The 14316-nt window shown below is 37.6% G+C and overlaps 1 protein-coding gene across 2 annotated transcripts in view; it reads right to left on the bottom strand.

Annotated features, from left to right (window-relative positions):
• Nucleotides 1–14316, bottom strand: part of CCDC171 (coiled-coil domain containing 171) — a 214721-nt gene that overhangs the window by 99856 nt on the left and 100549 nt on the right. Inside the window, exons 17-19 of one of the 2 annotated variants that reach the window (XM_054032983.1) lie at nucleotides 12152–12656; nucleotides 11215–11331; nucleotides 5207–5260 (exon numbers count right to left, since the gene is read on the bottom strand). In XM_054032983.1, the coding sequence (XP_053888958.1) occupies nucleotides 5207–5260; nucleotides 11215–11331; nucleotides 12152–12656 (676 nt within the window). The remainder of the gene's footprint in view (nucleotides 1–5206; nucleotides 5261–11214; nucleotides 11332–12151; nucleotides 12657–14316) is intronic. The other variant, XM_054032984.1, reaches the window with a different exon arrangement.

Raw genomic sequence — 14316 nt, 5'->3', positions numbered from 1 at the left:
ATTTTGGTAATCATCCTTCTCATATAATGGACTTAAGGCCCCAGCACACCCAACATGTCCTGCTTACTGCTAGATTCGTCAGGTCTGTAATTAATAATTGTGTTTAATGTTGATAAATAAAATTGTCAGTGCTCCTTCTACTAATTGGTATTCCAGATAACGGTTAATAGGTTTATTTATGCCTTAATAAAAGTCTTGTAATTTAGTTTTCCCTCTGCTAGGCAGGTCTTAATCTGTCATTACTTGTCTTATGATACTATCAGTGTAAGATGACAAGCATGGAGGAACTTATTTACGTTCAGTAGTACACCAGATCTCCTGTTGCTGTAGTGAATTAAAATATTTTCTTTAAAACGCAAGCAGAAAAAATAAGACAGCTTCTTTAAAACAAATAATTCTTCTTTATACTATAAGGATCAAATCAAAAGGTTCAAACAAATAGAACATGAAGACTTATAGAGCATTCTTTACAATGGGTACCAGAACATTATTGAAATTATACAGGTAGAATCAACCATAAGTGAACAAAGAATATTATAGCACGTGATCAAATCAAAATACTCTTTGCATGATAATGCATCTACATTGCACCATATTCTGTCGTATGTATTGTAGCAATTTGAAATGATGGTTTCACACACACACAAAAAAAGAGATTGATTTTGTGTGCCACCAGACTGAATATGTAGACTTTTGATTTTGAAGGTTAGCACAGAGATAAACTTTGCTTTTATGCTCCCCAAACTATCAAAGCATCACTGTGACATGTCATTCCATATTCTTTATAAAATATGCTTATGATATGAATAGGACACAACTGAAATATAGTTTATGCAAGATGGCTCATGTGAGAGATCATTGGAAAGGTTATGGTTTACTGAATGTCAGTATCCAATTTGTATGCCGGTATCATTTCTGTATCTGAAGTTAGGAATATTGACTATGTATCTGTATTTCAACTATGCTACTTTGGGTGATGCCCACTGCTAACGCTTCAGGTACAAAAATGGAAAAGCCAGACAGGGTGGATGGCCCATCAGCGAGGTCGATAGACTGTGAAAAGCTTGGCCTTCCTGTGGACTCTCCATACTGCCACTGACTCATGGACGCTGTGATCCTAGAGAGTCAGGTGGTCTTGTCACCTGATACTAAAACATTACCTGGGACTTCTTGTAACTTTCCAATGTAAGGGAAGGAGGGCCAAGTTTGGGAAACAAAGGATTCCCACCTTATGCAAATCCTATTTAAGGGTGGGAAGGAAGGTAAACAGGACTCCTCCTCTCCCTGGACTGTCTGCCCAAGAAGAAAGACTGCAAAAAAAGAAGGCAAGGGGGGAGTCCAGACTGAAACAGGGGTCTAGTCTGAAAAGGAATATAACTGGAACTCTAAACCACAGAAACTTTGCAAACTGCCTGCAACAATATCTAGGGAGAGAAATACTATTTGTAACCAATTTTTTTAGTGAAACTAGCTTAGTTTGAGTGTTTGATTTCATTTGCTTAGTAATCTGCTTTTTTCTGTTTGTTACCCCTTTTACCCCTTAAAATCTGCTTTTTATAGTTAAAAAAAATTGTTTTGTTTATTATTAAACCCAGTTTCTGTAATTTCTAACTGGGGTTGGGGCAGGGAGGTAAGAAGTGTGTACACCTCTCTCCACATTGAGGGAGGGGGCAAATTTCATAATATATCTTTGGGTCTGTACTCCAAGGAAGGTGGACATCTGAGTGCTGGAGCAAATCCCTGAAGCGGAGTCTTCCCAGAGCTGATCCGCAGCTGGGTGTGGCCCTGCCTGTGTGTTTGTTAGAGGAGGTTTTAAGAGCCTGGCTCAGCAAAACAGGTTAAAGGGGGCCCATGTTAGCAGAACAGGTAGACTCAGTGGTACCTCAGCACATCAGGTGGCTTCCCAAGGAGTCCAACCCATCACAAATCGCTTCTAGTTAATTTTTAATGAATAATGGTTTTGACTAAAACACAGAAATGTTTTGGTGTGATTTACTGACTGCTTTGCAAGGCGAAATGAGAATACAGTGTAATTCCATAAGGTACTGTATTCTTCTATATCTATAACAAGTGGGAAAAGAACATATACACTTTAAGTACCTGGCCACAGACTATCAGGGAATTACAGTAAAAGCAATAAATATTTTATGTTGTGATGAGCATGTAAGAAATGGCTTACACAAATAAAGTTACAGTACAAAGAGCAATCAATTCTTTATTAAACAAATGAAGCAAAAGGCAATGAAAAGTGACAAACCTTCCTCTCGTGACAGGTGGAGGGAGAATTCTGTTTTGTTTTGAGTGAAACAGAATGAAGGTAAAGAATAAACTGATTAAATAGAGGAACTAAAATATTCATATTAAGCTTCAGAAATTCAGTTTATGTTACAGCAGACAATATCTGTATTTGTTGCTTGGTTCCTCTGAGTGCTAATGAAGTACAATTTGTATTAAAAAAAACAAAAGAGAAAATGCACTTTACTTTTTAAGTAAATCTAAAGATAAACCATTCCAACCCTATAGTGTTAAGACTACATGGGTAAGGACAAATCTATTTTGAAAACAGGTTTTATAGAGAAATGTTTATAAAGGAAAAACTCCAAAATTCAAATTAAAAATAAAACAAAAGCACACATCAATTTGCCTTCCTTTCCCCGCACACACACACACAAAAACAAAGCAAAAACAAACTAAAAAGCACACCACCAAAAAAATCTCAGTGTTGCTTGAAAGCTTTGGATTCAGTCCCTTTCCTTTACCTCAATCCCTCCCAAATGACTGCAATTCCCAATGTTACCGTCTTTTTGACTTGTCCATACTTACAAGTTTCTTAAAGAGACCCTGCACATTTCTCCTGTGTACTTTTGGCTGCTTCAATGAAGTTTTGAATACTTCTGTGAATTTCCCCTTTGCAGTGTACCCTGAAGTGTATTTGGAAGAGGAAACCCAGAAGTGCAGAAAGATATCAAATGAGCCGCTGCTATAAATAGGTTGACCACCTAGATTCAAAGTTTCAAAAGTTCCTAAGTGACTTAAGAGTCTTAAGCATTTAGGAGCATAAATCCCTTTGACTGTCAATGAGAATTAGGCTCATAGAGGCCTATGTTCTCTTCTCAAAATGAGAGTTAGGCTCTTAAGCTGCATCATTTAGGTGCTTTTGAAATGTTGCCTCTGATTTTAATTTATTTACTATTTTTACCAAGCCAAAGTTTCTTGAAGGGTTTCTTTCACTTAGATAAGATCAAAAGTCTGATCACATGAGCAGCTAGATGTCAGGATACTCTGAGGGCAAATTAAGTAGACACATGCGATGGGAATCAGAAAAGCTGTTGTGACCATGAGACCAAATATTTCCACATGGTTCTTTGCTGAGGCCTTCTCGTGCCTCTTTTATTCTGCCCATGAATTCTACAGTGTCTGACTCTTAAACGAAAAGGATTTCATCTAAACAACGGCTAGCAGGACTCCTATATATTCCAGGGATTTGAGTAGTATAAGAAAGTTAGTGATTTCAGCACCTCAATGCTAATATGACTTATCTTTGAAATCCTTTTTAAAGTGCTGTCATTGATCAGCCAATTGTCCAGATACAGGAATGCATGCACTCCTCTGTAAACGGCTCCTATGCATTTTGACATACAGTGCAATCCAAAAGGCTTGAATTGGCAGTGTTGGGATGTGAATTTGAATTACTGGCTATCAGGATGATCTGGTGGACGGGGCCTAGAACTGGAAGTGAGGAGACTTGGTTCTGTTCTTGGCTCTCTGGAGCCCATTTGCTGTTTGATCTTGAGTATATCACGTCTCTACTCCTCAATTTCCTTTACGTTCTTGTAGTCCTACTTCTTCACTTCTGATATATTTAATTTCTGTCAGAGAATATTTGTGACTATAGGACTACCAGGGAGCAAAGAGCAATGAAGGAGCATAAGAATGTTGCAAAGAGTCTAATGCTTCCTTGCATATACAAAACAATTAATTTGTGTAACTCCATGCCACAAACTATCCGTGAAGTCAAGAGTTTCCCAGGATTAAAAAAAGATTAAAATATACAGAGTACACTAAAAATGTTAAAATATAAGGGATACAGAAACCATCATACTTTAGGTCATTAGCAAAATACTAACTTTCCAGGGTAAGTAAGAAACTTCCCTCGATGACAGGTTATTTCAAAATTGTTCATTACAGGGATTTCTGTACCTTCCTCCAGAAGCAACTGGTGCTGTCCACTTTCAAAGACATGACACTGGATTACACAGACCCCTGGGCCAGACTTGCTATAGCAATTCCTACGTTCCCATGCCAAACATCAAATATTAAAGCCACTGGTGATTAAGAACTATCAGCTCATTGTTTGCAAAGCACAGCTGGGCACAGCACCATGGGACCCAAGTTCCTCAGCTGTGGTTGGAAGGCACTGGGCACAACTCAGAAGTGGGAGTGGCCTTTGTATTCCTCCTATTCTTGGCTATGTTCTGCAGCAGCCCAGTGCCTGACACAAATTTGAAGCAGCCTGAAGGCTGCTATTATAACAGTCAGTGCTCTACAGGATGTACGGACACTCTGACCAAGACCTCTGTTCTCTGATGGCAGGGAGGTAGGTAAGAGCCACCACAGTATCTCTATTCTTCCTGAGATTCCACCATTCAAGAGAGACCCTCCAAGTTTGGATGTGACTGGTTTAGGACCACTTGGCACTGGTGGAACAGTGTAGTGGCCAGAGAATGGCTTAGGAGCATAGCTCATTTGGAAATGTAGCCTTTCAAATCAGAATTGGTTCGAGCATTCAGGAAGAATTAGGTGTTCATTCAGGGTGTGCTCTGAACATTTCAGACATAAGAGCAGTTAAAGAGTTTTCAGTATGTTGGGAATAATCAAGTTTTCCATCAGAGGGGAAATGGATAATGAAACAAAAGATTTCCCATGTTCGTTAAGGAACAACTACCTGAAGTCTTGAAATGTTGACTGGATACCTTATTTGATGTTTTTCACCAACATAGGAGTACACAAACCGGCACTCTAAATCTGGATGTTTTGGATATTCCAAACTCGCAAGGAAAAGCTTTCACTGTCTCTCTGGCTAGCAATGAATCAAATCATAATCTGGGACCATGTGTAATTCCATGGGCAAGTTAATGATAGTAAGGGAAGGGAGGTGTCATTTGATTTGTAAAACCCTACAAAATTGTAATTTTGATGGGATCACCTGCTGTTGCACGGCAGTGGGGACTTGCTGCTCTCCTGGCTCCAAGTCTTGCAGCTGGTGGAAATTTTGATAACACAATGTCATTAGGTATCATTCGAAAGCCCTTTCTCCCACAAACCCAATGGTATCAAACATGACAAACCTAGAACAATTATGTAGATATATATTCAAGAAAATGTTTAAACATAATTTTTACATTATACTTTAACACAGACATGTCAAACAGAGCCCTCACAAAGTTAAATTGTGACAGTACTGTGTTATCAGTTAATACTCAGTACATGATACCCGTTTTTTTAATGTTACAGAATACTATGGAAAGAGTGCTTCAAGTTGACTTTACCATCATTAGCAAAACATAAGTGGTTCAGTGGTATTGATTACCAGCTTTATTATGCCAAAAGAGTTGCAATGAGGCACTGTTTAAGATGTCAGCATCCTGCCAGAAATTAATGGACTTCATCTGCAAACAGTATGCACATAGTTACATAACATGCATTACATAACATAGTCCCAAAGTAATTTATTACAAAATCTTTGTTTTTTTACTTTAGTCTTGATAATGTTTAGGCAAAAATTGCAAGATGAAAAGTTCCAACTAGCAGCTGAATCTTTGGAGAATACCACCACAAAGAACCTGGTTAAACACAATGCTCAGTGACATGTTACATGCTAGCATAAGAATGGCCATACTGGGTCAGACCAATGCCACCTAGCTCAGTATCTTGTCTTCTGACAGTGGCCAGTGCCAAATGCTGCAGAAGGAATGAACAGAACAGAGCAACTATCCAATGATCCATTCCTTGTTATCCAGTCCCAGCTTCTGGCAGTCAGAGTTTAGGGACACCCAGAGCATCTCTGACTAGGTGGCTAGCAGCCATTGATGGACCTATCCTCCATGAACTTACCTAATTCTCTTTTGAACCCAGTTATATTTTTGGCCTTCACAACATCCCCTTGCAATAAAAAAGTACTTTCTTACATTAGTTTTCAGCCTGCTGCCTATTAATTTCATTGGGTGATCTCTGGTTCTTGTGTTATGAGAGGTGTAAATTCCTTCCTTATTCACTTTCGCCACACCATTCACGATTTTATTGTACTATTATATTTCTCATTAGTTGTCTTCTTTCTAAGGTGAACAGTCCCAGTTTTTTTAATCTCTCCTCATATGGAAGCTGTTCCAACCCCCCTAAATCATTTATGCTGCCCTTCTCTGTACTTTTTCCAATTCTAATGCATCTTTTTTGTTTTTTTTGGGATGAGGTGACCCAAACTGTACACAGTATTCAAGGTATAGGCTTCCCATGGATTTATATAGTAGCATTATGATATGTTCTGTCTTATTATTTATCCCTTTCCTAGCGGTTCCTAACATTGTTAGCTTTTTTGACTGCTGCTGTACACTGAGCAGATGCTTTCAGAGAACTATCCACAATGACTCCAATATCTCTTTCATAAATTGCAACAGCTAATTTAGACCCAATCATTTTGTATGTACAGTTGGGATTATGTTTTACAAAGTGCATTATTTTGCATTTATCAACATTGAATTTCATCTGCCATTTTGTTGCCCAGTCACCCAGTTTTGTGAGATCCCTTTGTAACTCTTTGCAGTTAGCTTTGACTTAACTATCTCAAATAATTTTGTGTCATCTGCAAACTTTGCCACCTCACTGTTTATCCCAGATTATTTATGAATAGTGCAACAGCACTGGCCCCAGTACAGATCCTTGGGGGACACCACTATTTACCATTTTCCATTGTGAAAATGGACCCGTTTTTCCAATTTGTTTCCTGTCTTTTAACCAGTTACTGATCCATGAGAAGACCTTCCTTCTTATCCCAGGATTGGGATACTTACTTTGATTAAGAGCCTTTGGTGTAAGACATAGTCAAAGGCTTTCTGAAAGGCCATGTACACTATATCAACTGGATCACTCTTGTCCACATGCTTGTTGAAACCATCAAAGAATTCTAATAGATTGGGGAGGCATGATTTCCTTTACAAAAGCTGTATTGAAACTTCCCCAACATATCGTGTTCATTTATGTGTCTGACCATTCTTACTAGCCTGTAACTGCTATAAGCAGTGCACTCATAAGCTGAATTTGGCAAGGTTGGAAAAGTAGTACATCAGGCACCAGGAAAAAGTTAAAAATGCCAGGGCAAGTGCCAGCTCCGTGGAAAAGTCTTTGCTGCACTTTATTCAACCTGCCAGGATGGACCGCTAACTGGAATTTTCACCTTGTAGCACTTTTGCTTTAGATTTAACCAGCTATTCTGCAATGATTGCCTAGTACCTCGCTGGAATAGGAGGTGTAGAAAAGGAGGTGCCTGACTTTGACACATGGGAGGAATTTTGAAATGGAAATTCTGTGCACTTGGTTCAGACAAACCCCTGGAACACAAAAACAGAGCAATGAAATTCACTGGGGGGTTGGTGGGCATAACACAGCATCCAAATGCTCTCTCTGTTTTCCTGACAACCCCAGAACTCCACTGAATTTCAAACAAAACAATAAGCAGTGTTAGGATGATTTCCCAAGAAGTAACATGCCCCATCTGAAGGTTAAGCTTACTTGCACTGGCAACCAATGTGCACATGACAGACTGGAGCTCATTAATATCATGATGAAAGCAGTCTTCAGTGATTAGATAGCTAAAGATGTCAGTCGAATGGATACTTTGGATCATGACTTGTATGAAGCCTTCAGAACCCAAAGAATTATCCAAGGGTCCATCAATCTATGGGCTTCAATCAAGAAAAACAGACTAAAGCTATGCTTGAATGCAAAGAAAAAAGTCAGAGCAAAGGTGGCAGGGTGTATTACAGAGCTAAGCACAGACAGGTCATTGTTTGCTTGTCTCTTAGTTGTGTCCAGCTCTCAGCGTGATATTAATCTAAGTGAGACTTTGAATAAGTACACCTTCTCCATAGTACTATGACTTATGTTTGAATGCAACGGAACAATTATGTGTCAGGCGAAAAGCTAACTTATGCACATCTTGCGTGGTCTTCTAAGCCAGCGCCGACTGACAATGTGACTGGTTCTTATACCAGCAGAGGCCTTTCAACATAGCATTCACAGATTGTATGTCTGATGTACAAGCTCTCAACAAACCAAAAACTATCACTTGGTTGTACGCTTCATTATGAGGCTACAGAGAAAATAAATACTGGACCTATGATGAAGTCCACCTTGTATTTGACATGTATGCACAGAAATCAATTAAAATATTACCAGAAGAAGAGACTCCATGGTATTGCACCTGTCCAATACAAAATCACAAACATCTCCAATGTCACAATGTCTCATACTCACACGAAGGATGAGTTAACCATATACCTTGCAGGAAAAATGCTCCAGCATATGAACAACTCTAAAGAATTTCATTGTCACATGGCTTAATAAAGCTGCTGCCTCACACTGTTCAGTGGAGTTTCTTAGTCGTTTCCAAGAGGAGACTGACACTAAAATTATTTTACATGCCATCAATGCTACAGAGAGAGAGGGTCTATTAAACTCCAGATTTTTGCACAAAACACAGAGGTTCTAGTGTTCTCTGTGTGATGCTACCCAAGGCTTCTGCAAGATTCTGTTTTTGTGCCTGCTGCCAGAATGACTTGTATATCCTTCAGAGATGTATTCCTATCACTCGGACCATTAAAAGCTACTAGGAATCCATGCCCTTTCAGGATCATAGGTGCTGGAACTAGAGATGCTAGAGGTGCGGGAGCACCCCCTGGCTTGAAGTGGTTTCCATTATATACAGGGTTTACAGTTTGGTTCAATGGCTCTCAGCACTCCCACTATACAAACTGTTCCAGCACCCCTGTTCAGAATGTGACACTGCTGGAATGTTGTCTGAAAAGGCCAAATTATCTTACTGGAAGGCATTTGATTCAGCTTCTAAAGACTATTTCCTCACTCTGAAGGTGCTTGGAATGGCTGAGATAGTCACTGATGAGGTCACAAATGCATTGGAGACATTCATATGGAGAGTTCATCATTAGAAGACAACATTAAGATACTTGCAGAGGCATGCTGGTGGATATTTTCCAAGAAGCAGACAGAAAAAATTACCACCAACAAGGGGGGCATTTATACCTGCTATCAAGAGAGAAAACTGTCAAGCAATGGAATGGCTCAGGAATGATTGAGCACATTCAAGCCTACCTTCCCCTGTTGAGCATGGATGGGTCTGGGAGGATGGACCAATCACACCAGTTGTGTGAAATACCATGAGCTCCCAAATCAATCCTTTAGCCAATCAAATGTTTTTGTGCAAAGACCAGATGCTCATCACCCTGAAAATATTTGGCCAGTAACCTGCCTTGTACGAAGATGTGCTCCTGGAGCGCCGATGAGGATCAGTGTGACAATATGTCTAGCTGTGGTTTGGTGCCCTAGATAGAGACAACAGTTATGATGACTTTGATGAATAAATGTTTTCAGTCCTATATGTCAATGGTAATTTACCTAGGATTACCAAAGATCAATGTCTTTTTTTTAATGTAAGCAATGCATCTCTGTGTTCAAGTATAATTTAAAAAAAAAACCTGATTTTTAAACATTTTCTCATTTCTCTTCATAATTGTTTCAAGTTTGTCATGTTTGGTACCATTTTGGTCATGGGAGACGGGGCTTTTGGATAATACCTAACTTGACTCATTTCCAATGATGTATCATCAAAATGTCCACCAACCAGAAGACCTGGGGCTGGGTAGGAAGAAAGTCCCCTCTTGCCACACCACAGAGGGTGAACACCATTGAAATTATGATTCTGTAGATTTTTACAATTCAAATGACCTTTCTATAGCTAGCTGTCCACGTAGTGAGATTTGCTCCCAGACTATCAGGCTAGATCTAAAACTTCTTAAAAGTAGTTTACATACAATCACTTTTCAGAACCCTCTTATGAGGCTGTGAAATGTTATTATTCCCATGTACACAGATAGATGAGGCACAGGTAGGAAGGTGAAGTAACTTGCCCAAAGCCACACTCTGAGTCAGTAGAAGAGGTGGGATTGAACTCAGAAATTACTGGCTTTCTATACACAAGATTAGTTTCTCTGAATAGGCCAGTAGTAAACATTGGCTGCTTTTGACCATTCTACAATTAAAGAGATTTAAAGAGTTGTCTTACAATCATTTTTAATTAAGAAATATTTAGTACAGTTGAGAGCATCTCCCAAAGCAGCAAGCTACTGCTTGTGAGTCTCATGCACTGGTACCTCACTAATATTAGAAAAAGTGGTTCTCTCTTTAATGTTACAGCAAGAATTTCAAAACTACTAGGTAGTCCTAATCTGAATAGGGCTGGGCTAGATTTACAGAGAAGTTAAACGAAAGTTTTATGAATCTTGAATTGGAAGACGGAGGCAATCACTATCCAGATATGGTTCATTAAAATGGCTAAGCTTTAATTTCCCTTTATGGTCAGATGTATCAGGTTTTAGGGAATCAAATATTTGTTTACCACTCTCTAGAAGTCAATGCAATCTGTCATGCTAGTAGTTACAGATGCTGTTTATACAGCATAATAGGGCCCTAATCCTGATTGGGACCTTAGGAGAGTTACAATAAACAACAATAAAGATGATGATCTATACATCACTAAAGAAGAAAACCACTAAATAGAGAGAGATGTAGGAAAATTGTAAGAACATGGAGGGAAAGAACAAAAGAATATATTTTGCAACCCATGTTGGAAATCAGGTAAAGGTATGTCGGGCAGCGATTTACGTACTACCTACTACATGTGAGCATGTGTGTGTGGTGTGGATATGTATATGCAAAAGTATCCAAAACAAAAAACACAAGTACAACTACCGATAAAGATGAAGAAAATTAGACTCCCCAAACAACTTTCCACCTCCAGAAATTTGAGCCAGGAGAGAAGACATTTGAAGATATAAAACCCTCAAATAGGAAATCACATAACATACCACTTTTTATATTCTCATACCACTTTTTATATACTACAACAATATATTTAACAATTACCTGTTTTGCTAACAACTTCCTGTAATTCAGCCACCGAACTGATTATTGCGGCAAGAAGGTCAGAACTAGTAAACCAGTTGAGTGCTTGAAGACAATGGATTTGTTCCTTTTGGTGTTCTGTGAAACAAAATGTAATAAAAAGTAACATTGGATGAGCTATACGGTACACTACAATCTTCAGTTGTTTAAGAAATGGATCAAAATAAAGTTTACACAAAATTCATGCCAGGATTCTACTTTTCTTTCAAGAAATTTTAGATGGTGTTCACATGCACTATGCTACCTTCAGCTGTTAAATGGGAAAATAATTATTTGTTCTTTTGTTTATCACTTCCTCTTACTCAGAGAAACCATAAAATGAGTAAATGTGTTTTTGTTTACCTTCATACTACAGTAAACGTACAACGTTTTTACAGTTACTATAAATGTTACAAATGTTTTTACAGTCACTATACTCTGCAAATGAAGATTTAATAATCCCATACTAATATTTTATTTTTAATATGAAATACACATCACGTAGATTAGCACTTTGGCTTTTTAATCAGGACCTTTTCTCTGGATCTCCATTTGTTTGGAGACTTCAAAGGGCAGTGAACCAGGTAGCATAATACTGAAATGTTTGCAACCTCTTTTTCTGGAAAGGTAATATAAATCTATCACAGATATCTGATGATATTATACACACACACACACACACACACACACACACACATAGCACCACCTTATTTTTCACTATTCAATAAACAGATAGAAAATATTTGTATTTGGGGGAGCCTCACATTCAATATGTGCAAAAACATATTTTTTCAAGTCAAGTCAGCACTATATTTGTCTTTACACATTATTATTAAATAAATAAACAAATAATAAATAAGTTAAGCACCAATAGTGAAATCTGATATAACATTATAAAAGAACAAATCAATTATCTTACTTGATAGATTGTGTTTCCCCTTGGCCTCTCCTATGCAAACTAGGATTCCTATGCCTTCTTTGAAACCATCTACCCAGGAGAAAAGAGAGCTACTTGACTGTCCCAAAATTTGAAGTCTGTGTGCTGCCAGAACTGCAATAACACCTTTCCGGAATACATGTATCATGCCTTTGAAATGCTTTTTCTTTATCTTCACTTCATCTTGCCTCTTTTCCTCTACATCAGACAAAGCACAGACCAGAGTCCTAATTTCCTGTTTGAGTACTTCATAGGTGTGGACCTGATCCTGGAGAAAGTCTCTTTGTGTAGACAAGGCACATAATCGGCTGTATAGAGGATATAAGGCACCACCCATTAGTGCACAGGCAGCCAGCAGAGATGTATGTTCCTTTTGTGTCTGCATTAATATACTTTTCAATTGTGAATTTTCATGGACCAACTGCTCTCGTGCTTTTTCAATGACAGAACATCTTTCCTTGGCTTTTTCTGCAATTTCTTGATATTTCTGTAAAGACAAAAGTGGATTTAAACTAGAGCATAATTTTTAAAATAGAGAAATATCTACTGAACTCTCCACTAACTAAAGCTAAAAGAAAAGGCTTATTTATTCCATTTATTTCTCTTCTGTTCAGATCAAATATGGCAGTGATTTAAATAAAATAATCATAATAGAAATCATCATATTCAGGTATGTCAACAGAATTAATTTAACTTTTCTCTATCTTTGGAGGACAATCATTCAGTAACTATGAACACAACAGTGTTATAGCAATGATTTACCATGCTTCTCCAACAAGAATACGGACTCCAATTTTTAATTCTCGTTATTGTGATAGAAGATAGCATAGTATCCTCAATCAGCTTATCTGCAAGCAACACCAGGTCCAATTTTTAGAAAGAACAACTATGTTGCTCTTCAAAGTAAAAGACAAGTTAAATTAAAAGAAACACTTATTTTAGTATTTCTACTATGTAGAAATGCATTAAGTGGATTAATTTCATAATTTAATTTACAGGATTTATTGCATCAGTATTCTACTTTAAAAGGAAGTTTTTTTCATCTACAAAGTCTTTTGGGACTACTGCATTATTTACAGGGCTTGTTCTGCAAGAACCAAATACTATCTGATAGTGTGTCGAGAAGGCACTAAAAAGGTAATTTGGATTTGGAAATCAATTTATGGTTCCTAACCCTCAGAGCTGACAGGCCAGCATTTAAGTAAGCACATTTAAAGTGCAATGCATATAGGTCTATGAAATACCAGCACTGGCATCGTGTACTCTGTTTAATGCTTATTTTTAAAATTTTTCAAGATGAGAAAATGAACAAAACCTTAAACCTTTCAAATATATTGTAGAAATATATAATTTATACTTTAACCATAAACACAGGTTTAAAAATGAAGCTACATCTGTTTTCACTTTTACAATGATTTTTAATTGTTTTTCTCTTACTCCACATTGTTTCTAACATCTTCTTAGAAACTTAAAAGTACATTTTTTTGAGAGAAATAGCAGGTTTAGCTCCTTTAAGAGCGGCGGGCTGACTTCCTGGAGCGTATGAGCTTTGAGGGATGCCTTACTGGGTTAAAGAACTCTGTGAACTTCAAGTTCATTAACAAAAATTAGACACTCCCCTGGAGAGTAGAACGCTATTTTATCCTATTTCTTGCTGGGTCCTTATCCTTTATGTTGGCAAGAAGACAGATTGCAAACTAGAGACTTAATGACACTTGGACTTCAAAAGGTTTCACTGTATTTCAAACTATTTTATTTTTATATCTTACATAAGTGACTTTTGATACAATTGCAATATAGCGAAGTCCTGCTTCTTCTGTAAAAATCATGCTTCTTAATAAAACATGCCAAATCAACAAGGAAATATTTTCTCTCTCTAGAGGATTTTTTTCCTTTCCTATTTTGCAAAGCTTGTTATATTTCTAAAAGAGCTGAAATTAACATTCCTCTTTTTGTTAATAGCTTTAGGTTTTTGTTTCTATTCCAATATATTCGTGGATATCAATGCATCTAAATCCATAACATATATTAGTTTTAGTGAAGCCCATAAAATGGTGAAAAAAACAAAAAAAAAAAGCAAAAACAGTTAATTACTCACTGCAATGGATATTAGGAAATCACAGGATATTTTCTACAAGTCTGCACAC

The sequence above is a fragment of the Malaclemys terrapin genome, chromosome 6, assembly GCF_027887155.1.
Source record: "Malaclemys terrapin pileata isolate rMalTer1 chromosome 6, rMalTer1.hap1, whole genome shotgun sequence".
In the NCBI taxonomy this organism is placed as follows: domain Eukaryota; kingdom Metazoa; phylum Chordata; order Testudines; family Emydidae; genus Malaclemys; species Malaclemys terrapin.
The sequence above is the reverse complement of the archived record's forward strand: the minus strand, read 5'-3'. Positions and strand labels throughout refer to the sequence as shown.